The following is a 21,269-nucleotide window of genomic DNA, read 5'->3' on the forward strand; positions in this document are numbered from 1 at the left end:
AGGTATCTGCAAGGGAAATTCGGTTCGCAGAAAATGCATAAAACTGACGAGTGTACGCACTATCTTGTTTTTCACATGCCAGCGTGCACGTTAACGAACACCAACCAGTGGGTCAAGCGTTCCGCGTGATACATAGGCTATTGGTCATACAAGTTCGCATCCAAGCAGCGATACGTGCAGCTCAGCGTGAAACGGTGCACACATGCTCGCACCACGTGCCAGTCACGTGCTCGGCGCAAGAGGTATGTCACGTGAACAGTTCGTACCCGCAAACAAAGGCAATAAAATCGCATTAGCGCGTCGTATGAACCAACTGTGTAGAAAGCCAACAAAACCGTCTCGAACTTTCATCGAATCTACTATTGGAAAATTATTGCATGACTATCGCGAGTCATCTTGCATCTCTGAAAATACGTATCGTGATCTTGCATATCTCCTTTCATCTCGTATTCCATAATCTGTAATCAAACATTGCTAGACATTTGTCTATGTCTCGTGTCAGTCATCATGAATCACACTTACTTTCCCTGTATTTCTCTATTTTATTTTTGAATTGAAAATAGTCGTCTATGCATACTAATACATACATATACGCGACGATTAACGCGCTTTCGCAAACGTATGCTCTGTAAACGTGGGTCAAGGCTAACAATAAGATAATAGCAATATCGACGTGATTTGATTTCACACTTACCTACCTCAAATTCTAAAACAAAAAGTGACACGTGTCTTAAAACAATTAAGTATCGTATATTTTACTGAAAAAATATCTGATCTTCATGATTCGAGAAAGAGGATTTAAAATTATAAATTTCTTCCGTGGTCAAAAGTTTTACGTAATACTGCCACCACCGTCACGCTATAATTCTTTAAACGTATTTCAACCACATTTCCCAATCCAGATGTTGATTACGTAATCTAGTTCCCAGTGCTGGTTGACTTTATTGATCAACACTTGCACACATGATAGACACATAACGAATGCAATTTTTCATTTTTTGCAGAAAATGTGCAGCTGTTGAGCAATATGATGAACTTTTATCAAAACAAGGACAAGATTCCAAAAGAAAGGAGGACAACTTAAGCCAGGTAAGACTATATTCAATTAAATATCAAGATAAACAGAGTTAGTTTAAAAAAGGAAGGTTTACATTAAGATGCTCCAATTAAAACATGTTAATATTTGAACTGCGATTTCTCAACGGCAGTAATTACTTCAAAAATACATATTCCAAGGATATTTTTATCGAATATATTATTTACATGGTATGCCATGTCTAATTGTTTTGCGTGCCACGTGTTATGAAATTGTTAAGTAAGATATCCTATAAAAAATATACTTCCTTTGGAAAACAGAAATCATCTGCCATCTATCATCCCAACGAAAATAATGAGCGTTAATTTTATTTTTAAATCATACAATCGTTTCTATCGAGAATGAACGTCAGAATTCACAATTACGTATCAATCCAATTTATCTTACAATTAGTCAGATCTGGCTGAATTATTTTGTCTTGAGATCGAAGAAAATAAACAACTGATGGTAATCAAGAAAACATTGTCTAACTTAAACCTTTCGCGAGCATGATGCACATCTATTTTAAGTTGCACTTTGAAATATGTATATTTCGTGATGCGCATTCTCGATGTTTACCTTCTTTGATAAAGAGTGCGCGAAAGAGCAGATTGTTGCATATTTATTGCAATGCATGTTAGTTGACAGTTGCATTGATAAAGATTATAATTATTATCATTATTGCGTTGCTTCAGTAGCAAGAACTCGTCGAATAAATATAAAAAATATAAAAATTCGTTATTGATAATATTGTTTACTACAAGAGTAAAATATTAGAATTAGTAAAGTATGAGAATCAGTGAAGTAGAATTTAAATCTTAGAATTCATTATAAAAGTAACCGATTCATCTAATAATTTGCATCATATTTTTATTCAAAAGTACTATAGCGCGATTAGATAGTATATATTATATATATATATATAATGTGTAAAGTACAAGGTTGATATTAGAATTGTAAGTTATAAAAGTTATAAATATTCTACGGCCTCCTTTTCCAACAGAAATGCAATATTTATGTAAATAAGATATTTTGTGTAATATAAAAAGCATATTAACATTTGCATCAGTATCATGATCATGAAGGACGCATCAGGGAATTCTCATACATCATTTGACATTTCATGCCATAACGCGTGAATGACTCTAACCGGAAAGCAGATCATGTGATAGAGTTTCCCGCATGATTCATTGCCTGTTTTGTTAAAAAGGTTCCCAAAACTATTGTATCATTGAAGACACATTTGGAACAATGTTCTTTGACTATAACGATTGCGAATATTTATGCATTTATGAGAAATTTAAAAATACGATATGCAAAAATATATAAAATATCAAATGTAGAGTGAATAAAGAAATGGAACTTCATATGTTTTATATATTCTTGCATACTTTATAAATTTCATTAATTTTCTAAATTTCTTATAAACATACAAAAATTCGTAGTCTAAATATAATATTTAGTAGCGGAAATAAATTTCTATTTAAGTTACATTTTCTTTACTTTGAAAACTTTAATTATTTTAATTTTGAATTTTTAAAATTTTAAAAGATCTTTAATATTTACTTTTAAACTTTACTTACTTTTGAAAATTTTAAATTACATAAAAATTCACTTTAGTAATGACCGAATTTAATTCGCAACTGTAGTAAATGAAAGAAAAAAAAAAACACAATCGATAATGCTGCTTAATCTATTCTTGAAAGAGCTGAAACAAATCAACCTAATGACTGACTTATCTATATCGATAATGTCCTATCGTTTCGAAAGGTAGACTTTGAGCAATATTGTGAATGTGAGGATCGACAACAGGTGATAAATCAATCCTTGTTTTATCATGTTAATGAAGCAGTATGGTAATCACACGTATCGTTGACGCATGACAAGTTAATTTAGTTAATTTACTTATTGTCTGATCGTATTTAGTTTTTGTAACACGAATTGCGTTATTTTACGTTTCCTACGCTCTGAGAATTTTATTTAATGAATCATACATTTAGATGGGACCTACATGGAACAAAAGGATACTTACAATAAGGTATGAGTATTGTATAAGTATTAATAAAAATATATAAAATATTAATTAAACTAGTGTAAGTATTAATAATCTATTAAATATTATATCAGTAACAGTTATCTATTCTAAAGTATATTTTACATTTATTTATTATTCTTGTCAATTGTAATTTTGATAAATATTCTTATACTTGCCTTTGTCCGTCTCATGATTTAACTATATTTTTCTTTCTATCGAGCATTGTCTATTGAAGTATTGGTTACAATCCAGAAAATTGAGGATTGAAAATAATATATTTCTAGTAATACAACCATTCAAAATTTAAACTTTCTTATTAATTCTTCTTATTAAATGTTAATCCACTCTAATGTAAACTATGAATCCTCAAAATGGACGATAATTAATAAAAAATTGTATCAAATATTTTATTGTGAGCTTTCTATAAAAAAAATTTATTATGACTCCGTCACAAATAATAATGGAATCGTCACGAATAATATTTAGAAATCTAGATATAAATATTCTGGAATACTAGAGAAATTTATCTTTAATAAAACCAATATTTATTAGAAGCTTTAGCTAGGTTTTTTCGAATACTAAATACTCAAATAGTCACTAGTTCTTTTGAGAACGTATATTTATTTAATTTCTTTAATAATTTAAATTATTAAATAGAAAAAAATTTTGAATCAAAACAGAGTCAAATCTTTGAATTAGATGAAAGTTTTAAATAAAAATTTAAGAACAATCTCTTCTTTTCTTCGGTTATTCTCAGTTATGCATATTACAAAGATATTTTATTATACTGTTGTCGGTAACGTCCCAGCGTTATCAATCATGTGCTTGAATAAAACGTCCGGGAGTAAAGAAAGCAAGACATCCGCTGCTGCATTTGCGATATCGATATCCTCCGTAATTCTTGATATGCATATTTATATCGAGCTTCTTTTTATGCTACTTATCAAAAGCACGCTGGTTGGTCATGAAAACTTGCTGGAGTTTTCTATTGACATTGTCTCTCGTCTAGGAAATATTTTATCCAAATATTTTCATCTATGCAAGAGAGCGGTGAATTGAATTTATCAACAAGAATTATCAAGCCTGAACTCGTTAATTAGCTCTATCAGCATAATAGTTGAGACATCCATAAAAGAAATACGTAAAAACTATATTTCTTCCGATGACTCTGACTGTTAGTTTAATGTAAGTTGTAATTGAGAACAGAGTTCATGTTCCTTGGGAGGTAGAATTAAACCGTCGATTAATTAAATGTTCCTTCATGTGTCGTTCAATTCTTTATTTCACTTTTCCTGTTTTATTGACTCTGTCACGTTCATTTTGTTCGATACTTGTTCACTCATTCTTATTATTATTTAATTTTTTCTTTGGTTAATTATTTAGAAATTATGAAGGATATGACAATATACCTAGATCGTTACAAATTCTATAATTTCGTCCTCAGTAGTTCTAGTGTTAATTACTGTTTGCTCTAATTTGAAGTATTAATTTTTCCTTTGGTTGAGAGATAATTTAAAAATTATGGCAATATAAATTTATATCTTCGATTCTGTAAGTTTTGATTTGGGACCATTGAGGTTAGAAAGGAATTAAATGCAAAAAATTAACAGAATTCGACTAATCTGCGCATCACCTCTATAAACGCATAAATTGATGTAGTATCTGAAATACTATTCCACTGGAAGGATAAGAATTTCTGTAAAATTAGAATTTTCTAATGTCTCGTCAGCTTACTGCTTACTTCTATTATTACCTCTATTCTTTTCCTTTTATATGGAATTTCTCCATATCTTATCTCGTCTAGTAGTTCATAATTTATGATAATATCAGAGATAATTTAGATTTCTTCAAATCTTCATAAAGTTATAAAATCTAAATGGAAGACATAACGATGAAAAAATATTAAACGAATCCTTGGTATTCTATTTCATAGATCCAATTAAAAATTAGAATTTGGTAATATAAATTGATTGAAAAGAATTGCAAATAAAATGTAGCAAAGTAAACGGTCATTCTCCTCGTTTCAATTTCTAACAAACTTTACCTTTCAAAATTCTACCTCTTCTTCATAATTAGATTTTTATTATCGATTCGATTTATGAATCATATTTTGAAACTATTTCCTATTCACAGCTGTGTCTCAAATTATCGTAAATCCCTCCGGTCAATATTTAAAGACAGATCTAAAAAATTTGCGTCACGTAGTTGGCGAACAAATAATAGAATTTGTCCCTATTAATCATATCATTTTCAGAACGCTGTAAAGCGCGTCATTGTCAGATCACGAGAGTGTCTTGTTAACTCAGATCTCGTGACTCGTATTTGACGTTGTCCAGAAAGTGAAATGATTCGTGCCCGCCCACATTGCTCTTAAAACCGCTACTTAATATGGAAATTACATATTTATTTGCTTGGATACACGTAATAAATTCGTGCAGTTTAGAGTAAGAGCAAATATCACTTTGTATTGTAATCGATGTTCAATCTTGAAAGTAATATAATTTTTGTAATCAATATTGATTAGTTTATTAGTATTAAATTAGTTTCAGCTAATAATATATATTCATATAATATATATTCATACAATAATAATATTATTGATATTAGTATCAGTAATTAATAGTAATTATTATATCGAGAATAGTCTTATTATAGTACATAGTATTAATAATAGTGCTCATTGTATAATATTGGTACTAATAATTAGCACTGATAGAGAGAAAGAACAGTACTGAGTTAATATTTAACTTAAACTTATTTAAGTATTAATGTTAATAATTAAGTATCACGATAATATATTTAGCTTAAGCTAATAATATAGCTAATATTTCATTCGTACCATTCTATACTCTTCTAACACACAGTAGTTAGACGAACAATCTTGTGACAGATCTATCCTTGCTAAATTAAAGGGATGTAGAATAACTCTTACGCTGGCATTGATTAAAATCCGCATCGATTTGATAAAAGATTGTATCAGAATATGCATATTATTTTCGCGAATATCACTGCTCCTCCATCAAGACGTATCGTTTATCTGATTAAGATTGATGTAACAGAGGATCAGTCATTGTGTAATTCTCTAACAGATTTTCCGTGATTTTCCAGGAACTAAACATGTGATTCAATTAGAATTTTAGAAATCCTCGTGTAATTCTCGTGATCAGTAATCGAATCGTGTGAATGAGTGGATAACGCGAATGAGTTCAACAACTATTATCCTCTGATCTGATTATTTAATTAAACGACGATCAGTTTAATCTCTTTGCACGTGCCATACGTGAACCCTGTTTTGATTTTTTGACCAATAATTGTATCACAGGCAATTGATTTAATATCTTCGCAGTATCAATTTGCATCAATCGCGACATTAATCTAACTTTTGTTCGAAGAATTATTTTTCATTGCTCTACTTTAGAGATCAAAAGTGAAGATCTTTAACTTCTTCTTATACTATATATATTTGCAATTCTTTTCAACCTCTATTGTATTTATTCTTATGATTCTATTATACTTATTTTCAACTTCTAATATTCATTAACTCAATCTACTTATTATTATCTATTTGTGGATAATTTCTGAATGTACATGAATTTCTTTCTTTATCATAAATGAATTTTTTCCATTGATCTTTAGTTTCACATATTTGAAAATATTCTATTACAGATCTAGGAATGTATTTTTCAAAATTTCTTCGTTTCTTTTTGAAATATCTCGACAAATTTTAGGACCATTTCTTATAGGTAATAATTCAGTAATACCAGAGATTACATTGGCAAATAACTACAAATTTTTGGCTCACGTAACAGTAAAATTTTTCACTGCCAATTGGCAGACTAAAAACTTTGAATATTTCCTGTTTGATTGGTCATCATTGTTATTCAGTAATGAAAATAGATTAATAATAAATTCACATTTTTCGAGTCCATGATACATGTGTGTGAATATAGATTGAAAACCAATTCGGATTCGATCTCAATTACATAATTTACGAGTTCTACAGAATCGTAAATCAGGAAGCAATCGACCAATTGCGCCAAGCTCATCATTGCCTGAGTGTTTTTCCATTTATTGGGAAACTTGTTCAACTAGTGTCGATAATAATCCACCTGAGTTCGAGACTTTTCTGCTTTTGCTTCCTCTTTATATCTTTACTAGTTAATTTATCTCTAATAAATTCCTCATTTTTTTTATCTTAAGATTTTTATGAAAATAAAAAATTTCTTGTATAGTTATTTGGATACATATGTATATATTTTAGTATTTTAATTAATCATTCCTAAGATATTCCATATAAATATTAAATCTTCAATATGATGTATTTACAAGAAAGTGAAAGTAAACACTCGAGTACCAGACTTAAATGAAAAAAATTGAATTTCCTGATACGCGACATCAAGATTTATGTCTATCGACTTCTAGTTGAGTAATTGCGGTAATTATTGCGAGAAAAAACGGAATAATATAAACAAATCCATAAATATCTTTAGTTCTCAGTGTTTTACAAAAAAAAAAAAGAAAAATCTAGAAACATATATGTACATATGTATGCAGCTCTTGAGATTACAATAAAAAAGAATCGATTTAATTTTGAGCAATGATAATTAAACTATTTTTTTGAATAACAATTAAACTAATTAAAATGATAATCAAACAATAATTAAATTTCAGTTTTATAAGATAATTAAAGTGCTCTTTACAGTGCTGCATACATGAAAGAAAATACATTGACTTTGTCTTTGTTTTTTCAAAAAGATATATTTGTAATGAATGTACATAAAAATACATACATATCCGTTACAAAGTACGATACTTTTTATAAATATAAAATACTTTTATCTTTGAGAAAAATTTCTCATTTGAATAGATAAAGACACGACGTGTTCTTTCCGATCATATGTTTTCTTTAGAATTATGCAAGTAACATAGAAGGACGTCGCGGATCGTTGCAGAATACGAAAGATTGTGCAACATGAATTAATCTGAACGTGGTGTCTGAATATTAATCCGGCATGATCTTGTATTATTTTCTCGTTTGGTGCTGAAAGTGTCGCAACGAAAAGTCAGATAAGAATTTTCTGTCCATCATTTATCTTTTTCGTACGTTTTTCACGATTCACTCGATAGATAAGTACAAAATCAATGAGAAAATCCATCACATATCTCATTCTTCTCATTTTTATTTTATCTTTGTTTATTGTCGATTTCATTCTTATAAATTCATAATTTTTGAAGTGTTTGCAAAAGAAAATTATACACAGTAATTTTGATCTTGTTAAAGTTGAGTGGTTCCTCTTTTAATTTTACTAAAATTTAATCTCCGTATCTAAAGCAGATGATTGTTTTGTAGATTAAATTTTTAAGTGCATGCAAAAGAAGATCATCAGTGATTTTGATCTCGGTGAGTAGTGAGTATTTCTTTCAATTTTACTAAAAATTAGAAGATTAAGGGAAATGGTCATTAAATTTTTAAATATTTCCTAAAGAAGATACAGTTATTTCGATAAACATATCCCTTATTTATAGTAGTGACACATTTATAATTTTGAAAATGATTGTTTTCTTGATTCTTTCGCAAACACTTAAAAATCTAATCTTAAAAATGATCATCATCTTTAAATAAGGAGATTTTCAATTAATCAATTATTAGTACATGAACATTAAATGAAGAATCACTATTCACCAAGATCAAAATCATCGATCTTCTTTTATAAACACGTCAGAAACTTCGAAGGTGAGATACTCGTACAATTCCATGATGATCAAATTTATGTAAAAAATACGTAAACCATTTCCGATTATCGTGACTTATCAGTAATCGTCGATAAGAGTGCATCGATAAACGTAGCAGCCTGTGTCAGTGGAAACTTTAATAATTACTAAAGAAATTCATAATATGCGCAAAGCTAAATCTTCCATAGAAAATTCAATTAAAAAAAATCCAATTTAAATTCCAACGGAATGTCATATCGATCTGAATCATCCTCAGTTCCATCGGATCGCCGAGGATGAACGGGAAAACGGAAAATCGACGATAGATCGATCGATTTCCTTAGCTTGTCTAGCATCTAGCACGACTCTCCGCGTGAAAATCAGCGAAATTAAATAAAACAAGACACAAAAGACGCGAGAGGCACATGACTGAAGCTTGATACGGGGAAACTCGTGACTCGATAAACCACCGAGAATAATTTAATCGGCCACAATAACCGGCAAACGTGTTCAGTCCTTCGTCGACATGTCCAGGAACAGGAATTACGAGACATTTACCGAGGAGTGTTCGTTTCTCAGCGAGTAAGTACTCTTAGAGAATGTTCTTTTCATCGGTGCGTTTTCGAAAGGTAAAGAAATTGGATAAATTCGAGGTCGACCACATGTATGTATGTACAGTTCGGTCAATGATATATGTAAGTAATTGGTTCGTTTGGCTATTTTCCGTGCTCGTTAGGTGAGTCGATCAATAACGTACCATTAGTTCAGGACTCGTCTAATCATAGTTTGAAAAGAACATGGTTGAAACGTTTAACGATCGGTGGTGGATATGTTTTCAAGTAAAATTGAAACAATTGCAAATTATTACTTTCTTCGTGTGCACTCATTTTAATCACAAACGGGAAAATTTAAATTAATTTGTGCAATTGGTGAAATTTCGTGGATGGTTAATATTTTATGGTTCGATTATCTTCGTTCTTTTGGCGACTATCTTTGTTTATGCTTTACGTAATGATTTAGATGATTGATTTTTCTAGTGAATTAGAAGTTGAAAAGAAAAATAAATATCATCCTTGTGTCTCTCAAGAGGAAATTGAGGCAGTTTCCTTATCAATTGCAAATTTATGGAAAAATTGAAAATGCAAAAATGCACACAATACTAATTGCGAAAAACTATGTAATATCTATTCAAAGTGCAATGTCTCTTTTAATAATTAATAACTAGATTTTTGAATTATCTTTAGAAAAACACGAAGTTGCATACAAATTTGTAGTCTGCTTATCAGACACTTTGATAAAACCGTAACTTAAAGAAATTACTCAAAGAATATAAAAGAAGACAAACGCTGAGTTACAATGCATAATTAGAATGTATAGTAGACGCGCATAATAGGCAATGCATTTTTATTTATTTTTAAATTTTTGTGAACATATCTAAAGAAATAGAATCTAAATAGAAATTTGTTTTTAACTATTATATATTGTAATGAACATTCTATTTTATATGTTTTATATATTTTTGATTATTATATATATTCTATGCATTTTTGCATCTTCCGTATTCTTTACATTCTCCATAAAAATCTGTAATTATTTTCGAGAAGAAGTAAAATACAGTGGAGTCTCATATATTCAAACTGATAGAAAGATAAAACTGAGTTAATTTCTGAAAAACAAAACAATAACTTTATTGTTATAATTAAATTAAAAATTAAGAAAATTGTCAATCTGTTTTAACTACTGATTACCTAACTTTTATCTAATTATTACAAATAATTGTAAAGTCTTTTTGTATTTTAACTCTCTGAAATAATTTTCTGGATGTTTTGAATGTTTCGAAAACATATTCTCGTTGTTTTTATTTGCTGTTTCAGTTTATGAAAAAATCATGTCTGCGACATTTCTGTCACTCACGTTAATTTATGGTGGAATTAAACATGACCTGTTATATATCTTTCAATATTGTTCCTTTCAGTAAAATTTGCTAATCACATTTTAATGAGTGCGTTTTGCAATTATAAAAGATACAGCAAACATACAAGAATAACGTATAAAATAATTTAATGTAAGAAAAGATATCTATTACTAATGTTCAAATAATAGAAGATTGGATATTAGAGTAGAGAGAACCCATATACTTGAATAATGAGAGTTCGGATATAGAGGACTCTACTATATATAAAATTCGAACTATTTATTTCATGGTGAAAACATCATCGTTAGCGATAAATGTATTTGCATAAAACCGATTATTCGGCGTAATTATCTCTATGTTTGACTAGATTTTATTGTTTTATTGTTTGTCTTATTCATATGATTCGTCATTGTATGCAAGTAAGCCAATAACATAAATCTGAACATGACATAAACTTAAACTACAAAGAAAATCCATTTTATTATATTCGTATCTTCTTCAATTTTATATCTAGAAATTTTCTGTTTTGTGAGTATTTTTTTGTTTGTTTGTAATAGCATATCATGTTTATTTTTATTATATGTTTGGTAGCTAAATATTGTTTCTCGAGCTCGTATTGGACAATTTTATCTGTTGATAACAGTAATTTTATGAAAACGTGTCAAAAAAGAATTTTTGCTTATCCGTTATCTCATCTTGCACATTTTAGCTTCATGTGAAGGAGACATCAATATCGTAATTCACGAATAACAATCGTGACAAGTTCAGTCACGAGTTGTAGCTGCGTCAAACGATATAGTTCTATTTTTCTCAGATAAACAAATGATCAAATCCTCGTGATTGTTCTTATCGATTCGAATGTAGATTGCAAGCATGTACTTCCGATTTAAAAAAAAATCAAATGTATGTATGTATGTAAGTAGTTTTTCATTTTCATTTCACTTCATATTAGTTTTAACGGAAGAAACTTGAAAATACAATCAAAATAACATTAATAGAATCAACATCCCTCCAAGTATTTTTTTTTTGACAATCTTTCATCAAGTATATCTTCCCTTTTAACATACTCTTTATAGCGCTTGACATATTTGTTAAATTTTCCAGAATATTCTTTTTTTTTCAAAACATGTAACACAGTCTTTAATCTCATTTAATAGCTTTTAATTGACAGATAAATAAAGTTGCTTCTTTCTCGTAGCGAATTCTTTTCGTTTACGAGATAAATTGGATCGTGTTTCATTTTTTCGAGAAATTTTTGCGGAACGCGCGCCGATTCGGAGAACGCATGCGCACGCGGACGAAATTCGCGCGTTTCTCTACTGCGCAAGTCAGCGGGGATTCAACCAATCGAAAGGTCGATCGCTCGTGCTTATATAAAGCTTTGCCGGCAGTTGCGAGTACATTCGCTTCACGCGCATCGTCTCAGAAGGGATGATCGAAAACAATTTCTTTTTCATTGTTCCGGTCTTTGTGCAAGTGTTATTGTATTTTTGTACGTAGTGACTTCGTTAACAAAATTTCTCGTCAACAAGAAGAGATCAACATCGGCGAGGAAGGAGGAACAGAAACGACCAAAACAGTCAGTGTAGATATATTGTCCATGGAAAAAAATACAAGTGGAATTCTACGAGATAGGGCGTATAATTGGCGTATTAAGAATTTCCTGAGAGAACGAAAACTGTTTCGAATAACGCTACGTAATTTCGTGAGATTTCGTTGAGTGGTTTTGAGAAGTAGGAAGAAAAACGGAGAAGAAAAGAAGGGACAAAAGAAAAGAGCAAGAAAATAAAGAGAGAAAGAAGGAGAAGAAAGAGAAAGAGGTTCGCACGTGAAGAAAGAGAAGAAAGAGAAGAAAGAGAATGATGTGCGAATTTCTTCTTGTAACACACAGCATTGTGATTAATAGACTGTGATATATATTGTACATATTTTATTTTAGTTTTAAAATCGTTACGTTTTGGAAAATAAACGGCAACAGGAGATCGACATGACGAACACAATGGCAGAGTAAGTCTATATACATATACAAATACATATAAATACGTGTGCACGTGTTCGTGCCATATTTATTTTCAATCTTCTATTTGCACGATGTGTTCTGGTCTTACAATCACACGAAATAATATACGAAAATTAAATGATTTGTTCGACCAGGTACAATCGTAAATATATACAAATCATACCATACGTAATAATTATAAACATGTATGTTAAACGTTAATATATAGAAAACATTAATATATTTAGATAAATATTTATTATAATAAATATATATCTTCTTCTTGTTTTTGTGTACTTTAAATAACTATAACTGTCCTTCTTACTATCAATTTTCATTTTATGTTTTATTTCATTTTATTAGATTGAATAAAATATGAATTTTGGAGTTTTTATTTTATTGTTCGTTAATTCATTACATATATTAATGGGACTTTAATACTCGTTAATATGTGTATAATTATTATTCATATTATTATACTAATATTTTACTAAATGTATTTATTTGCAATAAATATCTTGTGACTTCTATATCATTTTCAGATCGATTCTAAATTTCACCTATACAATCGTGATGCTCATGTCTCAATACAATGTTAATAAAATCAAAAGTTTCAGAATATTGTAAAATATAAATTACACGCGCAATATGCACATAAAATAAATGTTCCTTTATTCTAAATGTATGAATACTTTCATAAGACGCAGTAGCTAAAATTTATTTCAAACTCGCCTAAACTATCATAATTGTCAAGTCTTACGCGATATTCGTTTTTCTCTTCAATGATACAATATAATTTCTGCACATTCTTTTTCCGGTTCTCATAACAGCATAACAGCATTGTTATTCATAACAATAATTTATCGAACATTATCGACCGCTGTTCCCATTGGTGATTCTAGAAAATTAACTGAATTAACGACTTCTTCGTAACAGATAAGCACTAATCATCGCGTGAGTGAATTAAAGCGCACTTTTTTAATCGTCAAGATCAATCACCAAATTGCAACATTGAAGGATGAATATCGTTCCTTGTGTAACAGAACGCTATCACGCGAGTTGCTTTGAGGTACATGTGGTAAACGTCCATTTTCGGCTGTATTAATTAGCCACGCTTAATGATTTTCCGTTTGAAGGACCCTCCTGCTGCACGTACTGCGAACAGATAACAATTGCCTATTTACCGCGATTTAATCTAATTGCTCTATTACTATGCGCACTCAAGTAGTGTCATTGATGAATGGTCGGATGATAATTAAAGCTTGATATTTCGTGCACACCATGCACGTATTACTATTCAAATTTATTTATTTTATTTCATTATTATATTCATTTTTCTATGAAACATATTTTTTTGTACATGGTACAATTGTTTGATTTTTTTAATAGAATTTTATACTTTAATCATTTAATCATTTAAAGTCTATCCCTTGATATTACATTTATAACGTTGTACAAACGTTAGTAACATTACTTAACGAGATTTTATATGTGTAATTTTTTACAATAGAAGTTTTTTTTTCGAAAGATAATATTTCATATTTAAGAAAAAATAAACTGAAAGAAGATGTTTCTTTTTGACAGTTTCCTAAAAATTCACTGAGTCTGTAAGGAGCTAAATTAAATAAGAGAGGAGTCCTGCTGGTATTTGTTATAAGTCATATTTATTCTTTATTGTGTTTCTTTATTCGAGTTTATATTTAGAAATGCTCTAGAAATTGCTAGAAACGTACATTTAGTATTTGGAGAAGATTGAAGATATCTTCCATTTTATCTAAATAATTTTGTAATACATAGATTAATTAAAATTAATTAATATTCATTTTGAGTTATAGGAGAACAGCAGGATTAAAATTAATTTATTCGATTTATTTCGTGTGACGTTCTTCTGTATAAATAAGGCTTACATTAATTTTCAATATTTCCTGGAAATTTTGTTTTTACCGATTAAACCTTATATATATCGTCCAGTAGAGAGTTTTGAGAAAAGAACAATAACAATTCAACAGGTTGATTGATAGGTTTTGATTGTCAAAGTGGACTTAAGGTTCGAATCTTGTGTTTTTTTCATATTTTCGCTGATTCATCATCATGGTTATTTATTAGTGTTTATCGTGGATAATTATATGTATCAACAAAATTAGAAAAATGAATGATTTTTTATTTAAATAATATGAGAATCATTAATTCAAATAACATCATAAATAATTTTTGATTTCTATCTTTTTGAAAGCTATTGTTATTTCTTACTTTGATTAAATAAGACAGAAATAATAAATAATTTTTAATTTTCTCTTATCCGTTGTATTTTAGCTAATGAAACAGTTCTTGAATATTAATTTTCTTTTTCTGCAAATAGTTCGTGGTTCATTTGCTTTTAATACCACTCTACTTTCAAATAAGTTGTCTGACAGTCTATTCAGTTCATTGTGTAGGCATCATTCAACATTCATGTTGAATGATGTTTGCTTTTGAACATTCCGAAATCGCGGTAATAATTATTTCAATTGTTATATTTAATGCCTTGCATAAATAATAATTAAAGTCGTATTCGTAAACAACAATTGATTTTATTACTTTGGTGAATTTATATAAATCAATACAAATAAGAAATAATCCTTAATAAATAAATTCAATAATAATAATAATAATAATTTCATAGTTGAACTTTGAAATAAGAAATAGCTCTATATTTAAATAAAAATCTACTTAAATTATGCTCCACACTGCGTAACATCTTTCATGTGATCATCCACGTGACAGAGTAAGCAGTGCAATCTCGTTTACACTACTAAATGTTGTAAATGAAAGGCAATCGTCGATTATCGCAATCGTATGCAACAGGTGTCCGACCAATTTAGTTTTGCAAATTTAATTCTTGCTGTTCGATTTTTCATGGCATCGATCTCTATTGTTTTTCGTTGTCAAACATATGATGTAATTGATCTATTAATGCACACCGACCAGAAGCGTTTGTGTATCGTGTTTTCACACTGTACACTTGAACCCTTTCTTGTAACGTACAGATAAAAATAATTCGGCCCGTTGTGTGCCAAAATTCATGAATCTCTCCTGGTTAACTATGTATATCGGAGAGACAGCGAGGACAATACGAAGAGAGCAGTTTAATTTTGTCGTGTAAATTTAATGCTTACCTTCGAAAGCTTCCATAAACAAATACCTACTGTATTTGATTTTCTTCTTTTTTTTTTCATGAAAAATATGTAGGTCGACTGCGAATAAACATCATCAAGGCCAGGTTTGAACGATCGTCCATGGGTTTACACGCTCTTTTTGGTTATGCTTCTTTTAGTAGTCTTTCCTCGCGTATGGGTTATTGTCTGATGGAGGAGAATCGGAATATAAACAAAACGGGTTAAGGATATTCAATCACGAGTTTCTTCAATTGTTTAATCAATCTGGATATTTGTTCCAGATTGTTCTTTTGTGCAAGATATGAAATTTCATCATGATACAAATATCTGTACTTATAATCAAGTACCTTATAATAATATAATATTTATATAAGAGTAAATCTTAGTTTGGATACAGTCTATGTATTCTACACGTATTGTATATATTCTATATATTTTATATTATATATACATTTTTTATATACTCCGTTTCACAGTCATTCCTTCGATAGTGATCGTTGTTTCCGTATAAGAATAAACACAATGTTTGAATCGGCGTTATAAACGTGCGTGCTGAAATGAAGTTGTAATTATGCACGAGTAGATCGTAAACGTGTTGCATCCAGCTGTGTTTTATTAATAACGAATCTGCATGTGAAAGCAGTGATATTTATCATTACTACAATATGCACCCATACTTATCGTTGTACCATTCGCTACCATTCGCGCTACACTAAACCAGTCGGCGCTTGTTTTCCACAGATATATAAATGTGAAAAATCTTTCAAATCATTAACATTATAAAAAATGGAAAAAAAAACATAAAACGTATCGTTAGGCGACCATTTTTACTAGCGATATCATTTCTTCGTTGTATTGGAAGTCGCATAGAGTGTAGAGTGATATTCTACGTTCGCTTATCATATAAATTTTCTTTGAATAATAGTTTTCTAGTTCGTTTTGGGTATTTTAACGTGGTATAATGAAATATTTATGCATTTGGCAAGGATATTTTTCCACAATGCAAAATTAATTTGCAATATGATTGGCTAATTGAATAATATATTAATTATTAAATATAATATATTATATTATGCTGTATCTATGCATAATCTACGAACAGATTATATGAATATACTACCATATAACTATACTATTACTAACAGCAGTATAAGTGATAAAAGCCACAATGATAAGAATATTTTTAATTTTGAAGTAAAATCTTCAATTTCTGAAGTGAACATTGATGAAAATACAAAGTAGTGGATCAAAGGAAGTTTAAAATGAAATATTTAATAATTTAATAATTCAAAATATTTGTCTATAATATTATGATATATTACGATTTTTTAATTTTACAATATTACATTATATATATCATTATTAACTATTAATATTAATTATTAATTAGATATTTTTTAATCAATTTTTTCTATTCATTATTCTTGTCCATTTTATTAAATTTCGAATAAATCTCATTCTGTTTGTTTTTCTATTAATATATTTTATTTTTATAAGTGTTTTTAGTTTCGAAGTTTTCTTATCAGTACTTCGCGTGACTCCTATCTACTTTGAACAATCGTCTATGCTCTCCGATATTTTAGAAATTGTCAAACAAAGAAGATACATTTGTGCCAGCGCGTGCCACTCTTGACAACACACGCGTTACAAAGTTCTCTTTGTTAATTCTGTCATTCTCTCGATTTAATGGCCGTAATTACATTGACCTACTCCTTTAAGTTCGTTTACAGATCATTGACAATTTTCATATTATTTTTGGTATCACTGGAAGGTCATATTTTACCATTATAATAATTACTCAGATAAATACTTAGGCCAATTATTTAGAGTCGAGTATTTTCTTTATAATAACTGTTATTTGTTATTCTGTTTTTATTATTTCCAATATTCAATGAGCCTCTCAAAAGGTAAACTGATCGGATCTATTTTTATTTAATACATTAATATTAATATTCAATTAATAATAATAATAATAATTCAATATATTAATATTAATTTTCAAATAAGAAAATTAAGACTTACTTTTGTAAGCTTGTTTATTGTAAAAAAATAATATAAACATTGGTAAATTCTAAAATAAAATCAAATAGCTTATAAATATTTAATTAAATAACTAATAAAAAATCTAAATTCAAATAAAATCACATCCTGTGCTTTTTAATTTATGGAGTTGATCACTGTAGCTTTTAGTAATGTAAAAGTAAAAAATAGATAATACAAAAATTGTAAGATATTAGCCATGTACATATTAGTTATTAGCTATAATTCTGTTAACAAGCAGTAATTTATTAAATTACGTCTTTTGTTGAATTACGTGTTGTTTGTAGAAATAATTTATAAATCGATTTCGAACTGCATGTGAGATTTGGGTCGAATTTTATTTCGGTAGCATAAAATCAGTGCCAAATTTTCGAGTTATCTCCGAGCGTTAACTATTCACCATGTGTACATTTTATATGCGATAACGAGGATTCATTAATACAGAAAAGATTAACTCTCAATGAGTATCTGTACATCTTTTATATATATATTTTTTTGTTTGTTAAGTAATTTTCAAGTAAACATTGTAGCCTCACATATGATACTTTATCTATATCGAGTAAAAATAATTATCTCTCAGCCAGTAGATAAATAACTAGACTGATATAAGTATTATATACAGAAAAATACAAACTACATGTTCTATTTTAAATTAACTCAAATATTTTCAAATACAAATTAATTATGATTCTTTTTATTATAATTTATTATAGTTATTTGCTATAGAAATTAAATATTATTGTAACTTATAGGAATTTTATAATTATTGTTATTATACTTATAGAAATTTTACAATAAAAATTTAAATAAAAAGAATAAGAATTTTCTTTATTATAAGAATTTATAATTTCCACGTTATAACATAAATCTTTAACGAATCAAATATTAATACAAAATCAATTATTTGTGGCAGGAAAAATGGTGATATCCAAAATGACAAATCGTCCTTGGTGGAGTCGAAGGTACTTCCAAAGATCCAGTCATCCAATCATCTGGAAGATGAAAAACCAATGCTACCGACGAATAGTGCATACAGCGATCCAGAAAATGGTGGAAATATTAATGGAAGCGCTGTCAAACAGGTTTTGGCAGCGGTGGTAGCACAACTTGGGACCATCAACACTGGTATGACCTTTGGTTTTTCCGCCATTGCTCTCCCACAACTTCAAGAACCAAATAGCACCATTCCCATCGTCGAAGGTTCATCCGAAGAATCATGGATTGGTAAATTATTATTTAATTAAAAATCGTAAAATCGTGAAATATTATTCAATTCATTGCCATTAATTTCTATCAATCGTAAGAAAATTATAATGAATTATATTTTCCCTACAGCTAGTATGTCCTCTATTGGAACTCCCATCGGATGTTTGGTGTCTGGATACATGATGGATGTACTTGGAAGAAAACGATCTCTTATCATTACGGAGATTCCTGCACTGCTTGGATGGATATTAATTGCATTTGCAACCGACATTCGTATGATATACGCTGGACGATTCTTCGTGGGACTTGGATCGGGCATGGTTGGTGCTCCAGCTCGCGTCTATACAGGGGAAGTGACTCAACCTCATTTACGGGGGATGTTGACCGCTTTTTCAAGTATCGGAGTTAGCACCGGTGTTCTAATCGAATATTTATTAGGAAGCGTACTTACATGGACCGTCTGTGCAGCTATTAGTGGAATTTTACCCCTTGCCGCACTACTGTTGATGTTTCTATTTCCTGAAACGCCGTCATATCTAATATCACGTAGCAGACCTGAGAAGGCGCGAGAAGCGCTCCAACAGTTTCGCGGCAATGCGTATAACATCAATCAGGAAATGGAGACGCTCATCAATTTCTCGAATAAGAACAACCTCAAGCGATTAACAGGATTTCGCGAGATACTCAGCGCTCTTTTAAAGCCTAATGCTGTCAAACCGTTCACTCTGCTGTTTTTGTACTTTTTAATATACCAATGGTCGGGCACAAATGTCATAACTTTCTATGCCGTTGAAATTTTTAAAGATTCAGGCACAACATTGAACAAGTACTTAGCTGCGGTAATTCTCGGAATAGTTAGATTAGCATCGACCATTGTCGCTAGTGTCTTGTGTAGAAGATCTGGTCGAAGACCTCTAACGATGGTCTCTTCTGTTGGTTGTGGACTTTCTATGATAGGATTAGGCGGATATTTATGGCTGAAGAGCTACTGGACTGCGAATAATTTACCACTTATCGCAACTTGGTTCCCTGTTTTATGTATATTTTCATACACTGTAACTTGCACCCTCGGCTTTCTTGTTATTCCCTGGGTAATGATAGGCGAGGTATATCCAACGCAAGTACGTGGTATTATCGGAGGTTTAACTACAATGGCAGCCCACTCGTTTATCTTTACAGTAGTTAAAACATACCCGTTTTTAGCTAGCACACTTACTCGGCACGGTACTTTTATACTTTACGGCTGTATATCTTTATTCGGCACGATATATTTCTATCTATGTCTTCCCGAAACTAAGGGTAAAACGCTTCAAGAAATAGAAGATTACTTTTCCGGAAGGAATAACGATTTGAGAACGGGAAATATAATTAAACATAAGCCAAAGGTATTAGAAGTAAAAAAGGGTCAAATATTGCCTTGAATTACTCGTACAGTTAACATTTTAATAGACATAAATTAACGAATCTGTCTTCCACTGAACAATGACATAGACATGGCTATGCTTTATTACTACTAATCAAAGTTAATTCGTATATTATCAAAGAACAGTTTTAATTTAACCAACAGAAATTATGATATTATAAGTTCGTCTTGCAATAAGATATCGGAGCTGGCAATGTGATTAAAAGACTTCGAAAATCGATTAAGATCAATTAAATCATATAGACTCTTATTTTTATGTAAGATATTTTTAATTTCCAACAAGTATCTATTTATTAACTAATTATCTAAGTAATTTAAATAATGTATAATTTTTTTAATAAGAACATAGCAATACGATATATTTTTTGTAAGAGTTATTGACGATATGTAATTTATTTGTCGATAAAGAAAAAGGAAAGAAAGACAAAGTATACATGCTTTACAAATGTTTCATTATACACACAAAAACGAAAGGTGCTATTTATTCTTATAGTATTATAATACTTATATATATGTGATGAAAAGAACATGTAATTAACAAGTTATGTACAAGAGACATTTATAAAAAAATATGGTCTGCAGACTGCAAATAAGTTAAATGAAACATTTTTAATATATTTATTATGTAGTTTATAATTATATTCTCTATGATCCTCTATCATCCTAATGTCACAAATGCTGTTAAAAGAATGTGTTTAAAAAGTATAAT

General features: G+C 29.6%; 1 protein-coding gene and 1 long non-coding RNA gene across 5 annotated transcripts; one reads left to right on the forward strand and one right to left on the reverse strand.

Annotated features, from left to right (window-relative positions):
• Nucleotides 1-45: 45 nt before the first annotated feature.
• LOC122530266 (facilitated trehalose transporter Tret1-like) lies at nt 46-21,177 on the forward strand. 4 transcript variants are annotated; one of them, XM_043657085.1, is made up of 4 exons: nt 46-242; nt 1,005-1,089; nt 18,845-19,155; nt 19,267-21,177. In XM_043657085.1, the coding sequence occupies exons 3-4, from the start codon at nt 18,942-18,944 to the stop codon at nt 20,556-20,558; spliced, it is 1,506 nt and encodes a 501-aa protein (XP_043513020.1). In that variant the 5' UTR covers nt 46-242; nt 1,005-1,089; nt 18,845-18,941; the 3' UTR covers nt 20,559-21,177. The 4 variants fall into 4 exon arrangements, with proteins under 4 accessions (XP_043513020.1, XP_043513018.1, XP_043513017.1 ...); XM_043657083.1 differs by lacking the exons at nt 46-242; nt 1,005-1,089 and adding exons at nt 624-628; nt 9,337-9,404; XM_043657082.1 differs by lacking the exons at nt 46-242; nt 1,005-1,089 and adding an exon at nt 9,046-9,404.
• On the reverse strand, nt 15,430-16,603 carry LOC122530275. Its single transcript, XR_006306948.1, has 3 exons — nt 16,343-16,603; nt 15,892-16,077; nt 15,430-15,816 (listed from the first exon to the last, which is right to left on the reverse strand). It is a non-coding gene; the product is annotated as an uncharacterized LOC122530275 (long non-coding RNA).
• Nucleotides 21,178-21,269: the final 92 nt, after the last annotated feature.

This window comes from Frieseomelitta varia, unplaced genomic scaffold, assembly GCF_011392965.1.
Source record: "Frieseomelitta varia isolate USP_RPSP 00005682 unplaced genomic scaffold, Fvar_1.2 scaffold_337, whole genome shotgun sequence".
NCBI lineage: Eukaryota > Metazoa > Arthropoda > Insecta > Hymenoptera > Apidae > Frieseomelitta > Frieseomelitta varia.